At 37.6% G+C, this 23,808-nt stretch overlaps 1 protein-coding gene across 1 annotated transcript in view; it reads left to right on the top strand.

The window, feature by feature from the left end:
• Window positions 1-11,621: 11,621 nt before the first annotated feature.
• The window catches only part of htr7c (5-hydroxytryptamine (serotonin) receptor 7c), a 64,600-nt gene continuing 52,413 nt past the window's right edge, over window positions 11,622-23,808 (top strand). The window contains exon 1 of the mRNA XM_028458496.1: window positions 11,622-12,392. Within this exon, the coding sequence (XP_028314297.1) occupies window positions 11,917-12,392 (476 nt within the window). The 5' untranslated portion in view covers window positions 11,622-11,916. The remainder of the gene's footprint in view (window positions 12,393-23,808) is intronic.

The following is a 23,808-nucleotide window of genomic DNA, read 5'->3' as shown; positions in this document are numbered from 1 at the left end:
TAGCGTGAAGAACGAACATGGGAAGGTTATGAGATAACCGCAGGATTTTGACTCTGAATAGCTGAGAGTGAAATGGCTGTAACGGGTCTCAGGAAGCCATTTGGACTGTGTTGGATTACAAGTGTTTTCTACAGAAACACAAGACAAGAATACTAAAATACCCACACGTCAACCACTTACTAAATACAATTATGTGATTAGAATCTGGTAGGTCGACCTTTATGAACATTGAAATGCTGTGAACATTCCTACTAGTGCTGGGCAATATGGACCAAAACTCATATCTCAATATATTTTCTCAAAATGGTGACATATGATATAAATCTCGATAATTTTATCAAATATAGTCTGACTAGAAAGACAATTCAGGGTTAAATTTGCTGATGCAAAATGCCACACAGGGACATTTATTAAGAAACAGCTGATCAATATGTGACACTCATTAATCATCTAACTGAGCTTTACATGTTGTTCTGAGAAGTAAAAGCAGCGACTCCTAAAACTAGTATTTTGATACAATATAGAAATATTATGGTTTTCTATATCGCCAAAATAAAAAACTCGATACATCTTGAATCTCGATATATCGCCCAGCCCTAATTCCTAAATTATAAAACAGCCTAAATAAAACATAAATGTTTATATGAAGCACGTGTTTATTTAATATACTTACAGTTTATATACAGTCAACACGTTGCATATTTACTGTTAATTTCACGTTGCTTGTCTTTAAGTTAGATATTGACATTTTATTTTCATTACATATTTTCTGATAATTTTTCATGCTCACTCATGTGGTTCTCTGGTATTCACTAATGAACGGGATACTTGACAGGTATACACTAAATTATGGTTAATGATGCAAAACTAATAATAAAGATAAATACATAAATGATTAAAGAAAGGGTTTATTGGTCACTGTGGTGTCTGTGTTGTTGTTGTTGTTCCTGTGATGGCAATTGTCTGTTTGTTTTTGTGATGTTTAGGGAATAAGATAAAAAAATAAATAAATAAAAAAAATAAGGAAGACGGAAAATAATTAATTGGGAGCATTGATGATGTCAGCATAAAATATATATTAATAGATAAATTAGGAAGAGATTAAATAAGACGCTGTTAACTGTGAAAATAGCATTTACTCTGGAAAAATAAAATGTATAACTAATGTGGGGGAGCTACCATCAGTTAGAGAGTTTATGTTGGACATGAAAAATAAATAAAATAAAGATTTCAAAAAACATAAGGAATGAAAATGACACATAATGATTGCATTTTATTTTTTCATGTCTAAAATACGTTTCAGAAGAGAGTTAGGTTAAACAAGTTTACAGTTAATTTTTTTTCTAAAACAGTTTATTTTTAAGCGAAGATTAGATTGAATTTGCTATGACATTTAATAGAAGACATCAACGAGCATTCCAGTTTATTAGATGAGATATTACTGAAATTTAAAATCCTGTATGGGACAGATGACCATCTGAACAGCACGGCCAAAAATGAAGTAATCTCCTCAGTGATGATTAAATATAAGATAATACTCAAAAATATACTGTTTCTCTGTTTGTCAATGTTTGAATTCCAGAGACTGAGATCATTTGGATCAAACACACTGAACAATGTAACTTATGAGAAAGAAAACATTATTAAAAGTAAGATTAATCATCTAAGTTGTTATGGATTAGAGTGTAAAGTCTTTACACTGGCTCCCAGTCAGAATAGACTTTAAAGTTCTGCTGCTGGTGTATAAATGTGTGAATAGGTTTGGTCCAGAATACATCAGTGACATGTTAGTCAGGTATGAACCCAGCAGGTCTCTCAGATCTATGGACACAGGTCAGATAGTGGAGCCCAGACTGTACAGTAAACATGGTGATGCTGCGTTTAGTTGTTATGCTGCAATGAAGTAGAACAAACTACCAGCAGTGCTGAAGTCAGCGTCCAATGAGAACATTTTTAAATCAAAGTAAAGGCACTTTTTTTCTCTACTGTGTATGATTGAGAGAGAGATTTTTGGTCATGTTGTTGATGTAATATGTTTGTTGATGATTTGAAATGATTTTACTGATGATTTTAAATGTTCTTATTGATTTTAAACAATTGAATGTTTTGTCATATAAAGCACATTGAGTTGCCTTGTGTATGAAATGTGCTATACAAATACATTTGCCTTGCCTTGTTAGGATCTGAATAACAACATTTATTATTGGTATTAATAATAAGAAAGAAAAACACCCAATACACTAATTTTTTGCTGTTAAAAACAAGCGTGTGCAAGGACACACATTCAGCTGTAGGTCTGAAGGCCTAGTGTTAGTGTTTAAAACAAGTATGAAAAACTAGCATGTAAAACAAAACCAAACATTCTCACAGAGGTGAAAAGTGTTTCTCTCATAAATCCAATAGCGGATCCACATACAGTTCCAAGTAATACGCTTTCTGCTTCCCCGTTCTCCATCTGTTCCCTGTCCTCCTCCCATCAACGTGAGTCTTGTTTGGACTGGGCCGGGGAATCTTTCAGGTTGGAGATCTCTTCCCCCTGACTTTGAAGAACAGAATGACTTTCCACTAACCCTCTCTTCCTCCCATTCCATCTTCTTCTCTTCTCTATCTTTGTTTGAAACTTCTAGAGTAAACCTGATGTTGGAAAGCACTCCTCCTGTTTTTCGACCATGGACAATAACTTCTCCCTTTTCAGCAAACTTTCTCGCTCTTCCAAACATTTACTTAAATCCTGTTCTGATTGGTCCAGTGAAAGTATGAGTTCAGTGATGTCATCACTCTTGTTTTGAAGGATGGATTGGGTTTCCCTATTCACCATATTTGTCCGCTCTTCATCCCACTGATTGCTTTGCTGTTGGAAGTTCTTTAGCGAATGTTCTGGATCCAGTTTGAGCTGAGAGACTTCCTTCTCTTTTTGTTCCACCAGGAAAGCTTGGAAACATCTCTTCTTCTTTCTTCGTGCACAATCTTTACACTCATGATCTGCTCACCCCACTGAAGGTGTGAGTTTGTCCTCCTCCAGGTTTTGAAAAGTGAGAGATGTTTCCTGGTTCAGGATGATCTGCTCAGCCTTATTGTTTTCAGTTTAGAGATGTTAATCTGAAGCAGGATATCATCCTGTCGACATTATTCCAAGTCAAAAATAGACACAAGATGCATCAGTGATTTCACCATTAGTGACCAGAATATTTGTATTAGAAACTATCAAGTTATCATTAACCTACGATGGCATCGGTGGTTTCGTACAGATCCTCTGTAGCACTGATGAGATGTGTTGGTCAAAAAAGGCTCTGGAGTGGGAGGGTGCGAGGCAGGTTGTGCGTGAATGAACGGTCCCGGAAATATTTTGCTTCCGTTCCTTTTCGACTGTAACAGTGGACTCCATTTTTATTGGTCGATTTCATGATTCTGTTAACGTGGAAGATGGCCCTACTTACCTGATGAGCGTCTGCATGTCTTCGCGGTCAAGTAAAACCGGTCTAGTTCACAAGCAGGTCCTATGCACTCACATATTGGTCCGCGGAGTAATATGTAGAAATTAAATTTTTGTGGATGGCGGATATGTGTGGAATGAATCAAACCTCCAGTGTGCAGGGAGTGGGAAACAGCCTATGATGTCAACAACAACAACACCCCCGCCCCTTTAGAAAAAACTCTTTGGATCTATACAATTCACGTAAATGGCCTATTTTGAGTTCAAAATGGCAAATTTCGCCGATAAGCGACTGATTTGCATGTATGATTTAAACACTGTCCAAAGGCTAAAGTCAACTAAAACAAAACAGAACCTGACAGTTACATTGTAAAATGAAATGTTAAAAATTGTCATGGCAAAAAGGCTGAGTGATTTTTACTGTCTCAAACTTGTTTTTGAATGTCAAACAGTAGGAAAACAAATGCAAACTGAAGAGCTTGTTAGTCTGATGAATGCACATGCAAATGTGTCTCTTTGTTAAATGATAATCCGACATCAATAAAATTCAGTGGCAAAAGTTTGACTGTCCTAAATGCATTCATAGCCAAAGAACTTGAGTATTCAGGTCACCAGTCAGGCTTATTGCCAATTAGTCTTACTCCAATTTTACATAATCACAAAAATGCTCCCAGAGGTTTTGAGGTGACAACTTTTTGCTCAGGCTCTTTTGGAATAAATCAGTGGCACACAGCACAGGCAGAGGGTTCTTCTTCTTAAACAGTAACTACTGAAAGAGAACGTCAAGTTTTAAGGACGTCACTCAGAAAGAGTTCAAACCCTTTATGATTAAGATGTGTATCACTGGAAACTATGAGGCACATCTTGTGTTATTCATGGAAGTGAATATACTGTAAGACCCTGTTTACACAACATTTTGCTTCTGTTTGCGTTTTTGTTTCAAAAAAGTTCCGCATTCACACAGCAACATTTTCAAAACGATCTCCATTTACATGAGACCGTGGGAAACATTAAAAAACGATGTAGTATACATGCCAGGCCAATAGATGCTGGTGTGATTTTGCAATGACCCAAAATAAGAGCAGAAATTAAATGTATAAAACGTCTCGAAATTTGTGTGTAACATAAACACTAATGCAAAAACAATTAGTAACATAATTGATCATGTTTACATTGTTTAATGTTGTAAATTCATGATAAAATCAGGCCAGTGGCCACTTTCTGCTTCATTTTTGATGCAGTACCATACATGAACTGCTGAAATCCGAAATGCAGCTTGAAATGTTCAGCACCCTCTTGTAACTTAAAGTAAGAGAGAGGAAAGTTGCTCAAATTAAGCAGTGTTATTATTTATGATGTTTATGATGTTCACTCACTCAATACATGTGCTTTAACATGGGAAATACACTTTGACATGGAGGGATGTCAGTTGTAAATCACCAAGTTAGACAACAGGTAAAAAGTATTTAAAAGTCCAACAACGTAGATTATGGCATTAAAGTCTCTAACAACGTTACTCCGCCTTCGCTGAATGCTGAATGAAAGCACAGTCCCGGCAGCCCGTGGATGCCGATTTTGTCGGGGAGGGGGAAGTAGATTGGAACAGCACCATTCAATCCACCGCTTTATACCCAGACAAGTGTGCACTGATCGCCGTGTTTGCTCGTTCGCTGTTTCAGCCGCTTGTTTTCTCGGTGCATCACTACAAACATCAGACTAATGAGTCTACAGAGTATCTGCAGTGCCCGCCATGTTGTAAACAAAACATTCAGCTGCTACAGGAAGGTCAAAAGTCATTGTACTGCTAGTCCTTTAAAACTGTTTTACTTGCATTTTATTACCCCCCTTTTTTGTCACAGTGTTTTTTTTGGCACTTAAAACATTTATATATTATGTAAATTATATTAAGAATTTTGACTTTTGACAACTTTGCGCAATTTGTGTCACTTTGCACCCATTTTTATGATCATTTTTCAAAGTATTTCCACACCATTTTCACTGCTTTTCACTCATGATTGCTGCATTTTGACCATTTTCCCCCCATAACTTATTTCTATTGCCACTTTCACTCATGTTAGCTACTTTTCACCTCTTAGATTGTGGATCTTTCTCAGGTCATTCCTCAAACGCAAGTATCCATATCAGTGAAAGTGTGCGTGTCATCATTTATGAACAAGATAGACAAATGACTTTGTCATGTTTTCATTATGACACTTTCCATAGCAAAAAAGTCAGATCTTTGTGACACTACCTGAAAATGAGACAGCACTATTTGCACAGCCATTTTAAAAGGACAGTAAAAGCAAATGACTGTATTTAATGAGGTAACTGAGTACAAGTGAATTCTTACAATTTTATTTTTACTGCATAATGCTCTTTACAATTGTAATTTCTTTACCGCATTGTGCAAAAGAAAAATACTACTTTTGGATAGAGCTGCGCACAAATAACATTATCGTCCATTTGAATTGTTCAATTTAGGCAAGATTGTCTGGAAAAAACTGATAAAAAAGGTAAAAAGCTAAAGCTTGACAGATTTCGACACCTTGTTGAACAGTTTTGTATGTAATGACTCAAGCAACTAAATGAGGACTATTAGATTTATAGGGAATGACTAATCAGCATTCATAAGTATAGTTCATTTTGACTGACATGACAGATGCAAATTATAATGTGAATTGTTTGGAAGCAATTGAGGCATGTCAAAAAGCATTTGCATTTTTTTTAGAAGGAATGCCAAACTGCTGCTAAGATGTGCACAAAGGTATAAATGTTGTGGAGGTTGAACTACCAGTTATGAGACTTTTAATTCTGATCAGAGAAATGCACCAAAATAACTGAGAAAAAATCAATTTGAGAGCTTTAAAATAGCCTGAGCAATTTTACTGAAACCTCAAATTAGACAATTATTGACAATAACCATCCTTTCTAAGCATGTGAATCTCCATCACTGACAACGATTCGATACGCACCTCGATACACTACCAGCAATATGATACACTGGCAATACATTGAATCCCCTGCCAATGCAATTCACCCCTGTTCCCAATTTGATATGGTTTGATATTGATTTGATGGCGATTGAATTCTACACAATGCGATACAGTGTGATTTTGGGCGATACAATGCGATTCAACATGATGCAAAGAAATGATACCAAACATTTTAATAGTAAATAAGTAGCTGCAATTCAGTAGTACTAGAGCCAGATAATTCATTGTATTCCTTATAAGCAGCAAATTTAACAAAACAGTGCAAATTTAGCTTAGAATCTCTACTAGTACTATGCATCACTTTATGCCACTTCTTTTTGGCCTCTTAAAAAGCACAACAAAAAAAGGTCAGAAAGGTTAAGATTTGGAACCAGATTTAACACATTTAGAACCTGTTTACCACACTGTCGGAATGTAAACAGTAAAACAACATCACTCTCAATGAGACACTTTCAACAGTACAATGTCCATATTCCTGTCAGCCAGACATATACCTATATGAACTCTTCAGCAGGTATTAGGCTAATACAATTGTGAGAAACAGAAAACATTAACACATCTAATAATAACAATAATACAAATAATAAAAACCTTTCACCATTAGGTCTTTCACAACTGCTTGTGCAAACTGTTATTTGTCACTCGTCACAGCTGCTGTAAACAGACCCTCACTGAGTTTTATTTAACGCCCTTAAGACAAACAAAAGAACAAACTAAAATGAAATAAAATACACTTTTGAAAACAGATCTGGCATCAGTTTTGTCTTTATCACAGGTAGAGGGAGCTGTCAGAGTGCCACCTTGGACAAAGTCATTTCTGATACTTTTCTCACCAGTTTTACTAGAGCTCTGATTCCAATCTGCCTCAGAGGAATCTGAGTTAGGGGAGCAGCGGCGTTGTATTGATACGAGTTGACGTTTTTAGGTGCGTATAAATCTCATCTATAGATGCCGCTGCTCTCGCTGACCTCCATATTGTTGTAGCTTTGTTGTGGTAGAAATGTGATTCCCGGCTTCAGTCCGTGTTCAAAACAAAATGCGATGGATGAAAAAAATTGATACAACCATATGGATTTCACCAATGCAGGTACGTAGTGACCGATGCATCTTGATTTCACATGTAAATTGTAACGATGCACGCTGAATGAATCAATGCACTCGCATCACGCACATTCGTATCTAGATACCGATTTGCATTGATTATTCTCCACATCCTTAATCTTTTCCTATCCCATCTCTTCTTGCTGTGCACTCCAGATTAAAATTATATAAACTTTTATATGCAAACGTTATAAGTTTAGGGTTAGGTTTCTGTTTAATTCAAAATCATCAGGCAAAACTAAGGCTTTAGTCACAACATCCAAAACTGTTTAATTTTCCTGTTTTATATAACTGGATACTTTACTGAACTGTTGTACATGTATTTTCTCCATTAACAACAGTAAAAACTGACTAAATGCTACAATTTTCTCAGAAAGCTTTATGGGTCACTTCGTATCTAAAGCATTGCATGAAGAAATGTGTGCTTGACTTTATCAATACAGGGAAAATTACATTCAATGTAAAAATGTTTTTTAGTTGTTTAGGACAAAACAATAGCCTAGTCAGGCTCAGGCTAACTTTACTTACCATGTCTGCCTCCACTTGCTCGTCATCACCAGTCACGGCCTTTATCACCACCAGCTCCTGATGCTGAGTCTGCCCCCCTCCTCACTCGTTTCCAGGCACAGCATCAGCAGCACCTGTTGATGCTGATGTGGTGAAAACAGCACCAAATAGGTCATTATTTTCACACATTTTGCAGCCTCAACGTCAAAATGACTTCATCTTTTTGGCCCACTGTTTCTCAGCGTCACCTCGGCTCCACAGCCTGGTTCATGTAGTGATTGACAGTACTATCAGGGCTCTCTGAGCCTGTCAGCCCATAATTGATTCACAATGACAAACAATGGACCAATAATATGTGTCGATGGTTGCTGGCAACACACTGCTAGCCCACTGTAGCCACAGATGAGTGGCTGGCAGTGTTGGGAACGTTACTTTAAAAAAGAAATTAGTTATAGTTACTCACTACTTGTTGCAAAAACTTAGTAACTGAATTACTCTATAATAAAAGTAACTCATTAGCAAGGAAAGTAACTATTTGCGTTACTGTTAAAAAAAAAAAAAGTTGCTATATGTCAAAGAATTCAGTTTTTTTAGATGCGTGTGTCGTTGTGAGGTGCTTCATTAAATTTGAGTTGCTTACAACGGATGTGGACAAAGTCTTCACTCCTGGATATAATGAACACTTCACATGTACGTTCTTGCCTTTGACCACAATTAATTTAAAGTAGTGTTTGTATCGTCACCTAACCCTAACCCTAACCCTCACCTACAACTTTTCATCAGACTGCTCCACGCTCACCATCTCTGCTGCTTCATCCAATCTGCAGTGTGTGTGTGTGTGTGTGTGCTGGCACGTGAATAAAAACACTGGCTCTGATTGGCTACCATGAAACATGACGTCGCCTTAGCCAATCATAATCTCTCACCTTGTTTCTAACCCACCTCCTCACTACAGCTGAGTAAGAAGCCAGGGATGCTTTCGGATAACAGTTTATTCAATCAATGCATGTAACGCACCGCATTTAACGTTCAGTAACGATAAAGACGTTGTAACGGCATAAAAAGTAATTAGTTAGATTACCCCGTTACTGAAAAACAAACACCGTTATTTTAAACGCCGTTATTCCAAACACTGGTGGCTGGCCGGTCCAATTGGAGGGAACTTAGAAAATAAAGAAGCACAAAAGTCGTCTGATAGCCCATGTCAAAATAATCATTAAAAAAACAACAAAACAAGCAGACGGGTTAGGCCCACCAGGACGATGCCTAGTATGCCAGATAGCCAATCCACCCCTGCTTGGGCATCTCAAACATGCGCCAAAAAAGACACTTTTGCTGGTTGAGAAGCTCTCCTTATCCAGGATGCAGAAAAAGACAAGCAGCTCATCTTACTGGAAAGCAGGGTTGCCAATCTGGAGCATGAGAATCAATGATGTTATCATTACTCAGCTCTCATCACTCCCACCACCCCAGGACATATGCTCGGGCAGCGTCCGCCCGTGATGGAGGTGACCCCGAATATCTGGATGTTAGCTCCACGGAACAACAGGTGGCCACTTTCCTGCAATCAAAGGGGATACGTCTGCACTGCAACAACATCAAAGCTTACCACCCTCTCTCAAGGAAAACTGGCTGTCATCATGAGGTTTGTCAATAGGAACACAAGGTTGCACTGCTAAAACTAGGAAGGGAATCTAAAGGATTCAACGTTTACATCAATGAGCAAGAAGGTCCTGGGTTCAAGCCCTGGAGTGGACACTTGGGTCCTTTCTGTGTGGAGTTTGTTTGTTCTCCCCATGCTTGCGTGGGTTTTCTCGAGGTACTCCAGCTTCCTCCCACAATCTAAAAACATGACTGGTGAATTGAAGTCTATAAATTGCCTGTAGGAGTGAATGGGATTGTAAGTGGCTCTCTGTCTCTGTGTTGCCCTGTGATGGACTGGTGGCCTGTTCAGGGTGTACCCCCACCTAGTACCTGATGACAGCTGGAGATAGGCCCCAGCAGACCCCTGCAACACTGAAAAGGAGGAAGTGGGTTTATATATTTTTTCCATGATAATGTTCCTCATTACATATTTTAGCATCAGCGTATATTTATGTCACAGATCTTGATTGCAATCAAGTGGAATTCTTTTATAATATTTTTTACGTGATGACTAATGCTCAAATGGATACAGATCAGGCTTAATGATGCCCAAGAGCACCACAGTAGAGCATGAATCATTGAAGAGGCCATCAAGATCCAAATATCAAGCGTGCTTCATTTGACATATTTTCATGCTAAAGAGGAGAAACAAAATAACCACAAACCAAAAAAGTACCTAAAAAACTCAAGATTATTTAAAAAATCCTTTGCGAAAAATGAGAATAATAATTCTGTAATTTTGAGAGTAAATGATTAGTGACTTACTCTGTGCCTAAAGACTTTTTAGGTTACGCCTGTCTTCTTCTGGCCCTGGATAAACAGACTGGAGAGGTCCAGATAATGCTGATTGTTTAAAATAAATGGTTACAATTCTAACTCACAGCCTCTTCATTCAGAAACCTGAACTATATCTACATTTTTGTCCCTAGTGTAAATGGACCAACGTTCCCTGACAGCAAAAGGACCAGGAGAACATGATGGTATAGATGAATAATCTGATGTGACAATCAGCACTGACCTGTCAGTTATAGTTGCAGTTATTAGCAAGTAAAATGCCATTGCTGTAGAGTAGCATAAGATGTGGTGCAGGGGCCAGCTATGAAGTCCTTGGGGGAATTGTGTGGTGGGAAAAGGACCCGGCCCCTAAAGAGCCAGAGGGGTACAAACAGCGCAGCTGCCTGGACAATGATGCAAGAGGCTGAAGTCGTGGGAATCTCCCACATTCTGCATATCCTCAAGGTCACTCAGTAGAAATGCTTGATTTACTTTCTGCGCTTTAATTTGCCATGGCAGTATCAGCTCAGCATATGATGAGACCTTTGTTGGCATTGGTTATTTTTCTCTGGTTCTTTAGTGTTACTTTTTTAATAGTTACATTACATACAGTACTTCAAAGGCAGAAAGCTCATGCAACCGTTTCCTCATTTTCTGTGATGAATAGTCTTTTATTATGCGTGAAAACTAGAATGAAGGCCTGATTAAGTAATTGATTAACCTATCATAGACAACTATTTCATGTTCAAATTAAAAAAAAAAAAAAAAAAAAGCTTCTTTTCTGTCCCTACCCCCAAAATAATCGTAATTATTCATATGATTAATTATTCAGTTGTAGTCATTTGCTCTTTACCGGTAGTTGATTTATAAAGCACTTTAAATAGAAAGTTTACGATCCACGAATATTTGATCGTTGAAATTGCTCATAGGTTTTTCTGACTTTAGATGACCCTTGGACAATAACCCTTCGATATAGATTTTTGTTTTGTGATTGTCACCTATAGACAAAGTTAGATTTTTTTTTAAAATAGACTAAATGTAGTTCGTGGTAGAAATGCACTAAAAATAGCTGCAGTAAAAGTCATGTTTTTGCTGTCTTAGATCCTTTCAAACCTCATAAACCACTGCTACAGCCCAGAATATGACCAGTTTGTCTACATGCAGCTGTCAGCTCGTTGAGTGATGCGTCATATGGATAGGTGCGGTTTACGCAGCGCGTTTTCTTGGTGCACAGATGATATGAGCACCTCTGGAGCACTTGTATTTTCATCCTGTAACTTTCCTAACAATTCATTTACTTAACCGTTTATTCGCTTCAGTGTTGTTCTTACCGTTCATAGAGTTATTGGACAGTGAGAGCCGCGGTCCTCAACACCAGAAGAGCGGTTGGACAGCTTCAAATATGCGCGTACTTGGAGTGCGCTGGGGAGGCGTCCCTTACGTTTCTATTGGAATAACGTCGTGATGATTAATACGTCGGGAATTGAGCTTTCTTTTAACAATAAAGAGGATTCATTCGAAGTTACCAATGGCACCCTACACCTCCAGCTCTTTTACAACACCCTCGCCAGCACCAGCAGCCCCACGGCCATGGGGAACGAGTCGTGCGGGGAGCAGCTGCTGGACTTCGGGCGGCCGGAGAAGATACTTATCGGGGTAATGCTGGCAGTGATCACGGCTGTGACGGTGATGGGAAACACGCTGGTAGTGATCGCCGTGTGTGTGGTGAAGAAACTGAGACAACCTTCTAACTACCTGCTGGTGTCCCTGGCGGTGGCGGACCTGTCGGTGGCCATAGTTGTGATGCCCTTCGTGATCGTTACAGACTTAACGGGGGGCAAATGGCTGTTTGGGGATTTTTTCTGCAACATTTTCATCGGAATGGATGTAATGTGTTGCACTGCCTCCATCATGACTCTGTGCGTGATCAGCGTGGACAGGTGAGTTTAGAAAGTTAGCGGCAGGTGTCGCGGAAAATAATGTCGGCTGCACAGGATGTGGTGCCGAATGTAAAAACTCACTCATTGTTTATAGCCGTCATATTTTGAACATTTATCTCACTTTCCTTACATTTAGCTAATTTGTCTTTCATTTGAGACAAAATAATAGCATGTTTTGTGTCATTGTTAAACAACTGTAATCATGAAAAATAAATTTAAATGTAAATATTAAATCTAAATGTAAAAGTTAAATATACACGTTAAATCTAAATGTTAAATGTAAATCTAAACGTTAAATCTAAATGTAAAAGTTGAATATAAATGTTAAATGCAAATCTAAACATTAAATCTAAATGGTAATTGTAAATCTTTTTTTAAAACTTTGTTTTTATTTGCAATTTATAAATGAAAGAAAAGCCCCCCCAAAATCAAACAACAACAACAAAAAAAGAACAACAAATGAAAAGAAACATATTAAATATAACATAAAATTAATTGAATTAAAAAAATAAAATAAAATAAACAAAAATAAATAAATAAAATAAACAGAAAACAAAAACAATAATTCAACAAAAGGTAAACAATATCAGGGAAATTTTCGGGGTGTATTCTCAAGTGATCTAGGTAATTATTGTTGGCATTGTTACTTTGTAAATGGTCCACTTCTGCTAGTTCCTTTCATGGATACATTCTTTAAGCTTTAGTTGGTAAGTCAGCTTTTCCATCATATTTTATCATCAGATGTCCTGGATTATCTCAAACCAGTGCTCTTTCTCTGGGGATTCCACATTGTACCAGTTTCTGGTTATAACTTTTTTGCTTGCCATCATACCTGACATTTATTTGTACGTGTTCAATTTTTCCCAGGTACAATACAACACAGTTATTTGGAATAGCATAGCCCATTATGTCATTTATGGTTGTGTTCACCATCCTCCAGAAAGGTTAAATGTAAATCTAAATGTAAATGTTAAATCGGTCACCAAGGGTAAAGCTAAATGTTTAGAAATTATACAAAATGGGCTGGTCAGTGCATGCCAATCACGAGGCTCCGCCCATACTCCACACACCCCATCTTCAAGGTCTTCTGCATCCTCAGTGTCTTCATCATTAAAAGTGAGTTGACATACAGCATGCCGGTACTCACAGCAAATCATCTACGTCTGTTAAACTGTCTGAGGGCCGTTGTCTTCAGCTGATGTGCAGCCCGTACACCAGTCATTACCATTCTTTGAAGTTCGTCAGTTTGTCTCGCAATGTCTCGCTCTTCCACTCTCCTCACTCACTGAGCCACTTTTGATGGTGTGGGAGGGGCCCCGTGATTGACAGACACGGTCCTGCCCACTTTACATAATTTCTTAACGTTTAGCTTTACACTAGTCGGACGATTTAATATTTAGATTTAGATTTAACATGTAGATTTAGATTTAACATGTAGATTTAGATTTAACATGTAGATTTAGAGTTATATTTCACAGATTTATGTTTAACACTTACATTTATACAGTGTACACATTTTTAATGATATACAACATGTTGTTTTACATGAATTTCTGTCTCAAATGAAAGAAAAATTAGCTAAATGTTCAAAATATGTCGGCTATGAAAAAGTGACTAAGTTTTTACATTCGGCACCACATAGCACAGGTTATCTTTCTTTGTGGATTCTAGATTTAGAGGACCTGCTTTTTATGTTAAGTTCCCCCATTCATTATTAAATTCATCCTATTTCAATAAGGTGGATAAATGTAGTCTGACTATTTTATTCATCCTCATTATTATTGTAACGTTTATTAGAGTCAAAGCAGCTCCACGCGCATTCAGCTCCTGCCTTTTATTTTAAACGTGGGCTATGTCTTTTTCCACTTTTTTGTCAGTGTAAACTGAAAATGTGCTGTAGATGTTTTGTGTCTAAAATCGATTGTGGGTGGTGTTATTCATTGGTAGACATTATTTTCAATTCAGTACGACTCCTCAGCATCATGAGCAATATATTACAAATTATTACTTAAAACGTGAAAAAACCACCGCTCACTTAAAAATCATAAAGTATTTTTTGGGATCGGTAAACTTAAAATTGCCTAAATAAAATATAAGACTATATATCTGTCGGTTAGGGTTAGTTAATTTGACAATTGGACAAGCTGTTGCAGTGTATAGAGAGAGAGAGCGAGAGAGAGAGAGAACCTTTTTTTTAACAAATTAATAAAAATATGGGGTTTTCTAATGTTTATTTTTAGTTAAAAATGGTAATCATAATAATGATGATGGAAATTATCTTGTTTGGAACATTAACTGAAAATACAAGGGTTAATCTTTGACCCACACCAGGCAGGAGATGACCAGAAATGATAAAAATTATAGAAATAAATATTTTCAGGATACACTAAATACTGTTTAATTCCCCTTATTTACAAAATGAGATTGTTTAAAACATGTGTTAATACTCAGTCATCCAACATTATGCTATATAGTTGTTTTTTTTATAGAATTGAGCAAAATTCTACAGTCGGACAACGGGGGTAATTGGTAATTAGAATAGAACTCGGCCGATATATGGACTTTTTTCAAGATCGGCCATTGGCCAATTTTATTTATTTAGCACTTTAGAGTAGCCGTTAAATGAAAAAAGAAAGAAGATAAAAAAAAACATCCATTAAGATGTATAAATATACAAAAAATAATGATAATAGTAATAATAGCATGTGCATGGGAGAGGTAGAAGCCAATAGGCTTACAAATAAAAAGCCGATATAATAGAATAAGGATATAATATAATAGTGCCTGATCAACAATCCTTATCCGATTATTTCCTTATTATTGTAGTGCTTTACTGCTACTTACCCGTCCTGTACTTTTTGTTTTACCTGGTTGTGTACGAGTATATTTAAAGTTTAATAAATGTGAAGAATGCTATTGGTGTATTTAATTTATTTTCTAATATATACATTTATATCATAGTTTTTCAATTGACTTTCATAATCAATGTGCTTTAAAAAAGAAGTATATCGGCCTCAAATATCCCATATTGGTTGACCTGTAATTATTTTACCCTCTAATTAAAGTGAAACTGAAATGTAGTGATTAAGAAGTGTGTATTAAACTGGTAACTCGTCAGATGATTCAGTTGATTGCAGTTTTAGAAACGTTGGTGACCCCTGTCCTAAAGAATACCAACATGTTAAGCTAAATATCTAAGTCAGATATATCAACATGCACATTCAAACATTTTAAACTTAAAGGTTACCTGATTGTGCTTTATACAAGGTTCAGTCAGGTAACATTTGTCATGAGTCCTTGTCATAGCGACAATTACAAAGTAACTGCTTCTGCAGGAAGGCAAGGTTAGTGCCTGCCATGTTGACTCCTTCACTTACTGTTCCAGCACTGGTGTCACACACTGTGGGGAATTCACTAACATTGCAGCACAAATAACAGCGCGTATAGACGTGGTTGAGACCGCCCTATTTAAATGAATATTTTGCTAGTTCAACATGGAGAGGTGAGTGCACATAAGCACAAAATTATATTTGAAGAAGTTCAATTGGAGGCAGCTGGACTTCTCTGTCTTCTGCACAAACATTTAATAATGTAGAAAACAAAATAAACAAAGAAAAAAAAAATATACATATTTTTTTTTAAAACAACTATAAAACCTTATGATATTTTTTCCCCCTAATTTAATGTGGCTGTTCCGTCAGGTCCTGTAACTTTGCTTTAGACAGTCCATGAAAAACAGGCAGATTTGGACAGAAACCCTCCTATTGATCTGTTGATGCCATTGATCTGAGTTAATTTAGCAACAGAATCTGTCAATCAGTCGATCGGCACCATTTGAAGATGTTCTACTGAGCATCATCCAGCAGGTCTGAGCTCCAGAGCAGTGATTGTTATGCACACTCTCATATCTGAACCTTGTGCCATCACTGCGTAAATAGGGTTGGGCACCGACAAACGTTTACATCCGGTTCCGGAACCGTTACTAAGATGTTTGCTTTTTCGATTCTTTTTTTTTATTCCTAAATGCCCGCACTAGTTTGTTTCCGTGGCTTGCTATGTTTGTGTACGCGGGGTTTGTATAAGGTGCGTTCAGAACACGACTGTAGCAACTGCAGTCTGTGTGTCTGGCTGCGGAACCGCTGACCATAAGGTGACAGGGGAGAGAGAGAGAGCGCTGATCATTCCTTCTCCGGCCGTATCATAGACAGAGACGCTTCTACGGTTTAAATGATCAACTTAAGGAGTTAATAAAGGATGTGTTCACCCAGAATGTAGGCTTATTCCGGAAGTTACCAGGTTTAATTTTACCCCACTAAATGAGGAAGTGTAGGACCGTCCTCTGCTGCTGCTGTCTCTCTGTAGCGGGGGAGGGGCTGCTGCTGGAATTACAGACAGTGACGGCAGGGGGAGTTGTTGCTTTAAAAAAAAAAAAAAAGATTATTGATATGTGCACTCCATACAACTATGGTAAATGGTAAATGGACTTGATTTTATATAGTGCTTTATCACCACACTGAAGCAGTCTCAAAGCGCTTTACATATCAGCTCATTCACCCAATCACTCTCACATTCACACACCAATGGGACAGGACTGCCATGCAAGGCGCTAGTCGACCACTGGGAGCAACTTAGGGTTCAGTGTCTTGCCCAAGGACACTTCGGCACAGGTACTGGGATCGAACCCTCAACCTCTCGATCAGAAAACGACCCTCTACCACCTGAGCCACGGTTGCCCTGTGTTGTTACAATATAAACAATTCACACATTTACTCATTTATATAAAACATGTAAATTATTTACAGTCATATACATTTACATATGTACATACAGAAAAAAATACTTGGGGTACTTTTACTTTAATCAACAGATTTAAGGATTCAAAAATGTCCAAAGTTTCCACTCACTGCTTTTTTGTTTTATACTCCATGTAAAGAGGTCTTGTATTAGTCTATTTTCTTTTTAAAGTGGTGCAATTTTTGTGGCTTTAGACTCCAATTACTTTTATTTATATAATATTTTGCCTACAATATAAACAGGTTGAAAATCTAACTATTTTTTGTAGTTTCTGTTTCCATTGTATCCAGAATAATAATCATTCTCAGCTAGAACTATTGATTGATTTGTCACATGACTGTTCCAGGGTTTGAGTTTGTTTTATATTGTTTCACATCTACCTGGGCTGCCAACTTGTGTGTAGTGTTATTTCAGCAAGTTTCAGTTTTACAGTTACATTTGGAGACCTTTGTAATTGAATACCCTAGTTAGAGTACAGCAACCAAATTAAACTGTTATCAACTAAGTGAATTAATAAAAATGGCCTGTGCGAAGGCTTTTTCAAATGAAAAAATTCTCCTGTGAAATCTGTGAACTGTTGACCTGCACAACTCAAGGAATATGAATCGAGAATCGTTTAGAAGTGGAATAAAAATTGAGAATCGGAATCGTTAAAATTTGTTTCGCAGCTTTTCAACCCTAACCTACGGTAGTATGGAAGTGTTTCCCAACCTTTTTTGTTCCATCTACACCCTTTGAAATTTTGTCAAATCAGGTGTTCATGTCATAAGTACCCCTCCACAATTTCATATACTGTGTCTTGTGTATCAGCAGGCTCTCCTGAACTCCTTCTTGCATCTTGAACATGGTTCCCTAAGGGTTAATTAAGTGTGTTAATTAAGTCTGCCCCTGCGGTAATTCAAGGAATATGATTGTTCATTAAAGCATTTATAAGGTGTTTTTAAGGTGAATGAAAAAACAGTTGGTAGCTTCATAAAGTTTGGAGGTCTGTAAGCAAATGATTTTGTAGGAAGTTAGCAATCTCTGTGCAAGAAGCGCCTTAGCTGTCGCGTCACGTGACGTACTTCTTAGAGGCTGAGTTCCTGTCATTCCCAATAGCTTCTACTTTGTTAAAATACCACCCACAGTTAACTGTTGTATATGTAGTAGCAAGGAAACAGAGGGCTTCCTATTACTGTCAGGTACCATGCTGGAATTCACTGTGCTGTTATAATGGAACCAGTCCACATGCCTTGGTGATGATATTATTCACCTGAGGCTATTGAAGTGATTAGAAAACCTGCTTTGGATCAATGACAGAATACTTCTGGCAATATAATTTATATTTGGCAAAGCTACCTTTAATTTTTATGAATGTAATGACAAAATATGTTCTAAAAATAAATTCATGAATGTTGACATTGGACATTTTCAAAAAGTGTTAATGTTGCTTTTGTTGAAGAAAACAACCTAGAGCTGGATAGGGATTAATGGATTCATGATTATCTTTTAGGTCCATGTCACACTGACTGAATTACTTACAATATGCCCAATGAATTAGCTATATGGGATCATGACCACTATTATGTGCATATAGTCACATCCTTGAGGTGACACTTTTACTTCTTGTTAAAATAGTAAATGAGACGCCTGTAAAAGTTGCACAGGTCACATTGTTTCTCTTTTGTCATATAATTGGCATGAAAAAAACACATCTGATTAGATGGCCATATACGTGAGATTCCAAATAAGCTACACTTTTATTCACAATACCTCTTTGCAGGGCAATGGAACCTAGCCACACATTAAGTTAAATATCATTCTTCATCCATCATTGATAGACTAAAAACCTGGGTACTCATTCACTCCATTCAAGACCCCATTCTGTAATTCAGGTGCAGCTCTTTGGAATCCAAACTCATAAAACCTAACTTAATAGCTTATGGCAAATGAAACATTTCCACTGCTCACGCAATGAAATAAACATCAAATGATTGGTGTAACTGTTCAGCCTCAGTAACTTTAATGAAGACAGAAGCTCATTGCTGTATTGCTGATGTGATTATTTCTCTCCTGTTTTCCAGTCAGGTGTCATTACCTCAGTGCATTGCATGTATAATTGTGCATATTTCCTGTGTTCGAGAGACTCGAGTATGCCTGAGAAGTTCATTTGATCATAGCAGGAACTTGATCATTGATATTATGCTTTGATAGCTAGAATATTCCAGTCAGCAGTGGTAAATCTTTTACAAGTGTTGTTTTACTGTGTTGTCAGGTTTACTGGAATGGACACATTTAAAAGATGCAAAACAGTCCTTCACAGAAGCTGTTTAGTTCTCAGTGGATGAAGCAAAGCATCCTAGGCAGTGACGTGTCGTCAGGGTAGGCAAGGCAGTGCCTACCCAAGGGTGAATTGATATTTTAATTATTTGTTTTAATTATAATATAATTATAAATTATTTATTTTTCCATTTCCAATAGTCTACAGTACCTATAAGTTTGAAAGTGTCCGCATTTTGTTCCTTTCATAGCCCAAATTACTAAACAGCGCTATTTCCTGGAACAGCTGCACAGTCTTTTTTTTCACTCCGCTGTAAGGCAGAGGGAGGCCACGCCCCCTCCCAAAGGCACGTTGCTCCTCTGCCTCCATTCCCATAGCGTGTTTTTACGTGTTTGCGGATGCGCAGTCAGGTCCCCAAGATGAAAACCATTTACGTTCAAAGACAACGTAGAGAGCTGCCTTTGCACGTAACCGCGCTATGCTAAATGCTATACCTAAGTTCACAGTACATTAGTGAATAGATGCCACGTGACCGCTGCTGCTATGTTATCTAGCTAGTGGGCGGGATAACACTACAGGCAGGATGACAGCGCCAGAGAGACCAACACCTGAGCTACCAGACCTTCAGCAATGGTAAAGTCAGAACATGTTTCATACTTTTCACAGTGAATGGCACAAAAGGAAGGATTGGCTTTGCGGATGCTCCTCACTGAGGCTGTTCTGAGTTGTTGTCATTTTCTCTGTGTTTCCAACACAAACAACGGATGCGCTGCCATGTCATGAGATGTTGGGAGAGTATGGAGGCTACATAAAATATTTTTTTATGTTTCTTTAATGTTTATGATGTTGATTTTGTTAGATGGCTAAGTGCTTGTTCATGTGGATCTTGTTGGGTTTTTTCTTTCTTATTATGAATTATATATTTTGATAAGCACATTGAAATGACTTTGTTGGAAATTGTTTTATACAAATAAAATTGATTTGAATTGAATTAACACTTGACAGCAGAAACATATGAAATTGTCATTGGTGGTCTCGATTTGCAACGTGCCTAACCAACCCTTGTAGTCACGGCACGTCACTGATCCTAAGGCTAAAAGTGACTCTTCATGACATCATTCTAAGAAAAATCTTAGAATTCCTCTATCTCTAAGATTTTACTTAGACGTTTCCCATGATAAGATAAAAGTAATTCACAAAGCATCTTGGGCGTTGAGAGAGCACCTAAAGAGCAAAACTGCGAAGAGGAGCGAGGATGACTTTTATGAAGCCTAGGAGTTTTTTAAACAAACAAGATGGCGTGAAGACATAGAGGAAGGAGAAATATTCTCCGCATGTTTAAAGGGACCATGTTAAGCTAAATGGACTTTTATGTGCTTTAAACATCATAAAAGTTCTATTTGGGCTTCATACACATCTGTCACCGCTGCACATCGAAGGCTGTTGTTGTTTCTGCTACTGCCGCTGTTGATACGTGTGGTCGTTTTCATGTCAACTGCATCACCGTGTGGCGAGGAGAGACGGACTCACACTCAATAGCAGCTTAAATAGCCATGTGTTTTACTGTAATGTGCAGTTTTTGGCAGAAAACAATCACAACTGTGTGTGTTTAGCAAAAATAAATTGGCTTTGTTGATGACTGATCCCCCTCATAACAGAGCGACCTGTCTATAGACACGCCCACTTATGAATATGCATAAGTAGGCCGCAAATCATCCTGTTTGTAGAGTTGCTCAGAAAGTGACTTTCCAGAGGCTAAAACTCTGGAAATCAGCCAAGTTTGGCAAAAAAACCCTCAAATACTATGTTTTTGGGGTTCTTAGAACAAATGGAGATGGGTGAAAAATAGCATGATACAGGACCTTTAACGACAGTGACTTAATAACAAGCTACCAGCTTGATCGTGCAAGGTCAATATTTGTGCTTGACCTCATCAGGGATGAGCTACATTTTCTCACCCAGCGTACAAACGTATTAACGCCTGAGAGTCAAGGTCATTACAACATTGCGATACTTATACAGGAAAAATGCAACAGTGTAGCAGTGATGACGTGGGTCTTTCCCAACCCTCTGTTAGCAAAGTGCTCAGTTAGTCCATTACAGTGCTTTCAAAGCCTAAAATAATTGCACGATTTGTTTGCTCCTTGTGACCCTGAAAAGGAGCAAGCGGGTCAGAAAATGGATGATAGATGGATTTGTTTGCTTTATGCTGGATTCTTACTTGTTTCAGGTGAGCAAACGAACATTCATGGGCATAGCGGGTTTCCTTGGTGGTGTTGGTGTTATCGATGGCACTCACATCTGCATAACTGCACCATCACAAGATGAGGCCGTTTATTTCAACAGAAAGCTGGTGATCCACCAACTGAACAGTTTAGTTTTTGAGTATTTAAAATTTTAGAACATCATACAATTATTAATATCACAGTAAGCAATGTTGGCAGCCATAGCCTTAATGGTAGACTCCAACAATCACCTGTTTAAGAAGAACTTTGCAATCTCCGGTCTCGCTTTGGATTGCAGCCCATAGCAGCACTTCTCACACTCAACTACCAGGTCTTCCTCTTCCCGGAATCAATTTCCTTCTTCATACTCTTATTTTCCTCCACATGTCCACAGCAGGCACAGCTCTTCTGTCCAGTTGGGCTTTCTATTTCTTTCTTAAAGAAAGTCATTTTGGTCATTCTGCCAAATCAAATTGCTTTTTATATGAACTCTAACAATCACAGGAATTGCTGATAGCTGCATTTGTGTCCACCATTAATATCCAATACATTAAGTGGTAAAATTACCAGCATGGACATTAAACATAACAACAAGCGAATCAATATAATAATCGGCATGTGAATGAGATATGTTCAAACATTTTTAAGCTGCGTACAAATTCATTTAATTTTTCTGAGTTTCATCATCATCATAAAATAGTTTCCCGATTACATATTTCTTAATGCAGTCCAAATTATTTGATCAGTTGATTTTACTGTCCAGTCATTAATTACTAGAAGTACGATTCTTTTTTGGATCACCAATCACAGCTTTTAGAATTTTGCATCCTACCTAACGGTGTCAATCACACTTCGGTAAGATAAAAAATGTCCTGTCCCCTTCTTGACCAGAAAATTCCTACAACATTGCATCCTGACACTTGTAAAAGTAAATGGTCATTGAATAATCTCTTTGGCTCTAAACCTAAATGAATGTCAAAGCCAAGAGTGTGGTCATTGGTTGCTTGCTGACGACATATAGTTGCATCCGAATCTGAAATGTTCTGCAAAGGTTAAATTGCAAATTGAATTGATTAGGTACCGCCAGTATATATAATAATAATACATACATACATTTTATATAGCACTTTTTTGGGACACTCAAAGTCGCTTTACAGAATTAAGGCATTATTCGTTCACGTCACACTTAGTGGTGGTAAGCTACTATTGTAGCCACAGCTGCAGGAAACAGGAAACATACCATCCTGAGAGTTGCAGATGTGTTGGTTAGAAAGAATCTTTATTCTATTTGAGTTGTAATTATTGGTTTTGTTAACTATTTCTGCTGCTTTCAACTAAACACAGATGGAATTGAAAAGAGAGTGTTTGGGGTATGAGTCACAGTGTGAATTATAATGAGAATTCATGAGAAGGCAGTCAAATCTTCTCTATTGACAACCACACTTTGAGGACATACATATAAAATTGCTGTAGAAGAGTATGACCTGTAAATAAGACTCAAGACTGATCGGATGCTTTATGGAAGTTATACAGACACTAAAGTTGATGTTCTGCATGGAAGTGGTATTGATTAACTATCATCACTCCTTCAAGTTTCCCAAGGCTAATGTGCACTATGTGTTGAGAATGTGATGTAGAGGACTCTGGTGTGTGCAGCCAATTCATTTCTGATCCTGTGGGGACCTGACAGGGTTCGCTCAAAGGTCTCAGAGAAACCGCTGCCATTCTGGAGCAATATTGTATATTTGATCATTGAGCCACTTGAAATACACGTACGCTGAAATGTAGGGTTTCATAATGAATACAGAGCTGTCATATAATTTGATTTTTCTAAACCAGGGGACAACAGCAAACGTGAGGATAATTGCCACACATTACCCACTACTGAGACATTAATTATGAAACACACAAATACATCTACATATATACACTGTGTGTCTGTATTCTTTAGCAAAATATTAAGTTATTTTAAAGATATTTTATATTAAAAGAAAAGAACTATTGTGCACTGTGGACTATTTTTGCTGTGAAACGTGATGAGCAGGATGACTGGCATTTTGATGGAACTAGTGCCCTTTCTAACTAATGACTGCTGTGCACAACTGTTAACCCTCAGGCTGGTTTAAGACCACTACAG

This window comes from Gouania willdenowi, chromosome 9 (genome assembly GCF_900634775.1).
Source record: "Gouania willdenowi chromosome 9, fGouWil2.1, whole genome shotgun sequence".
NCBI lineage: Eukaryota > Metazoa > Chordata > Actinopteri > Blenniiformes > Gobiesocidae > Gouania > Gouania willdenowi.
The sequence above is the reverse complement of the archived record's forward strand: the minus strand, read 5'-3'. Positions and strand labels throughout refer to the sequence as shown.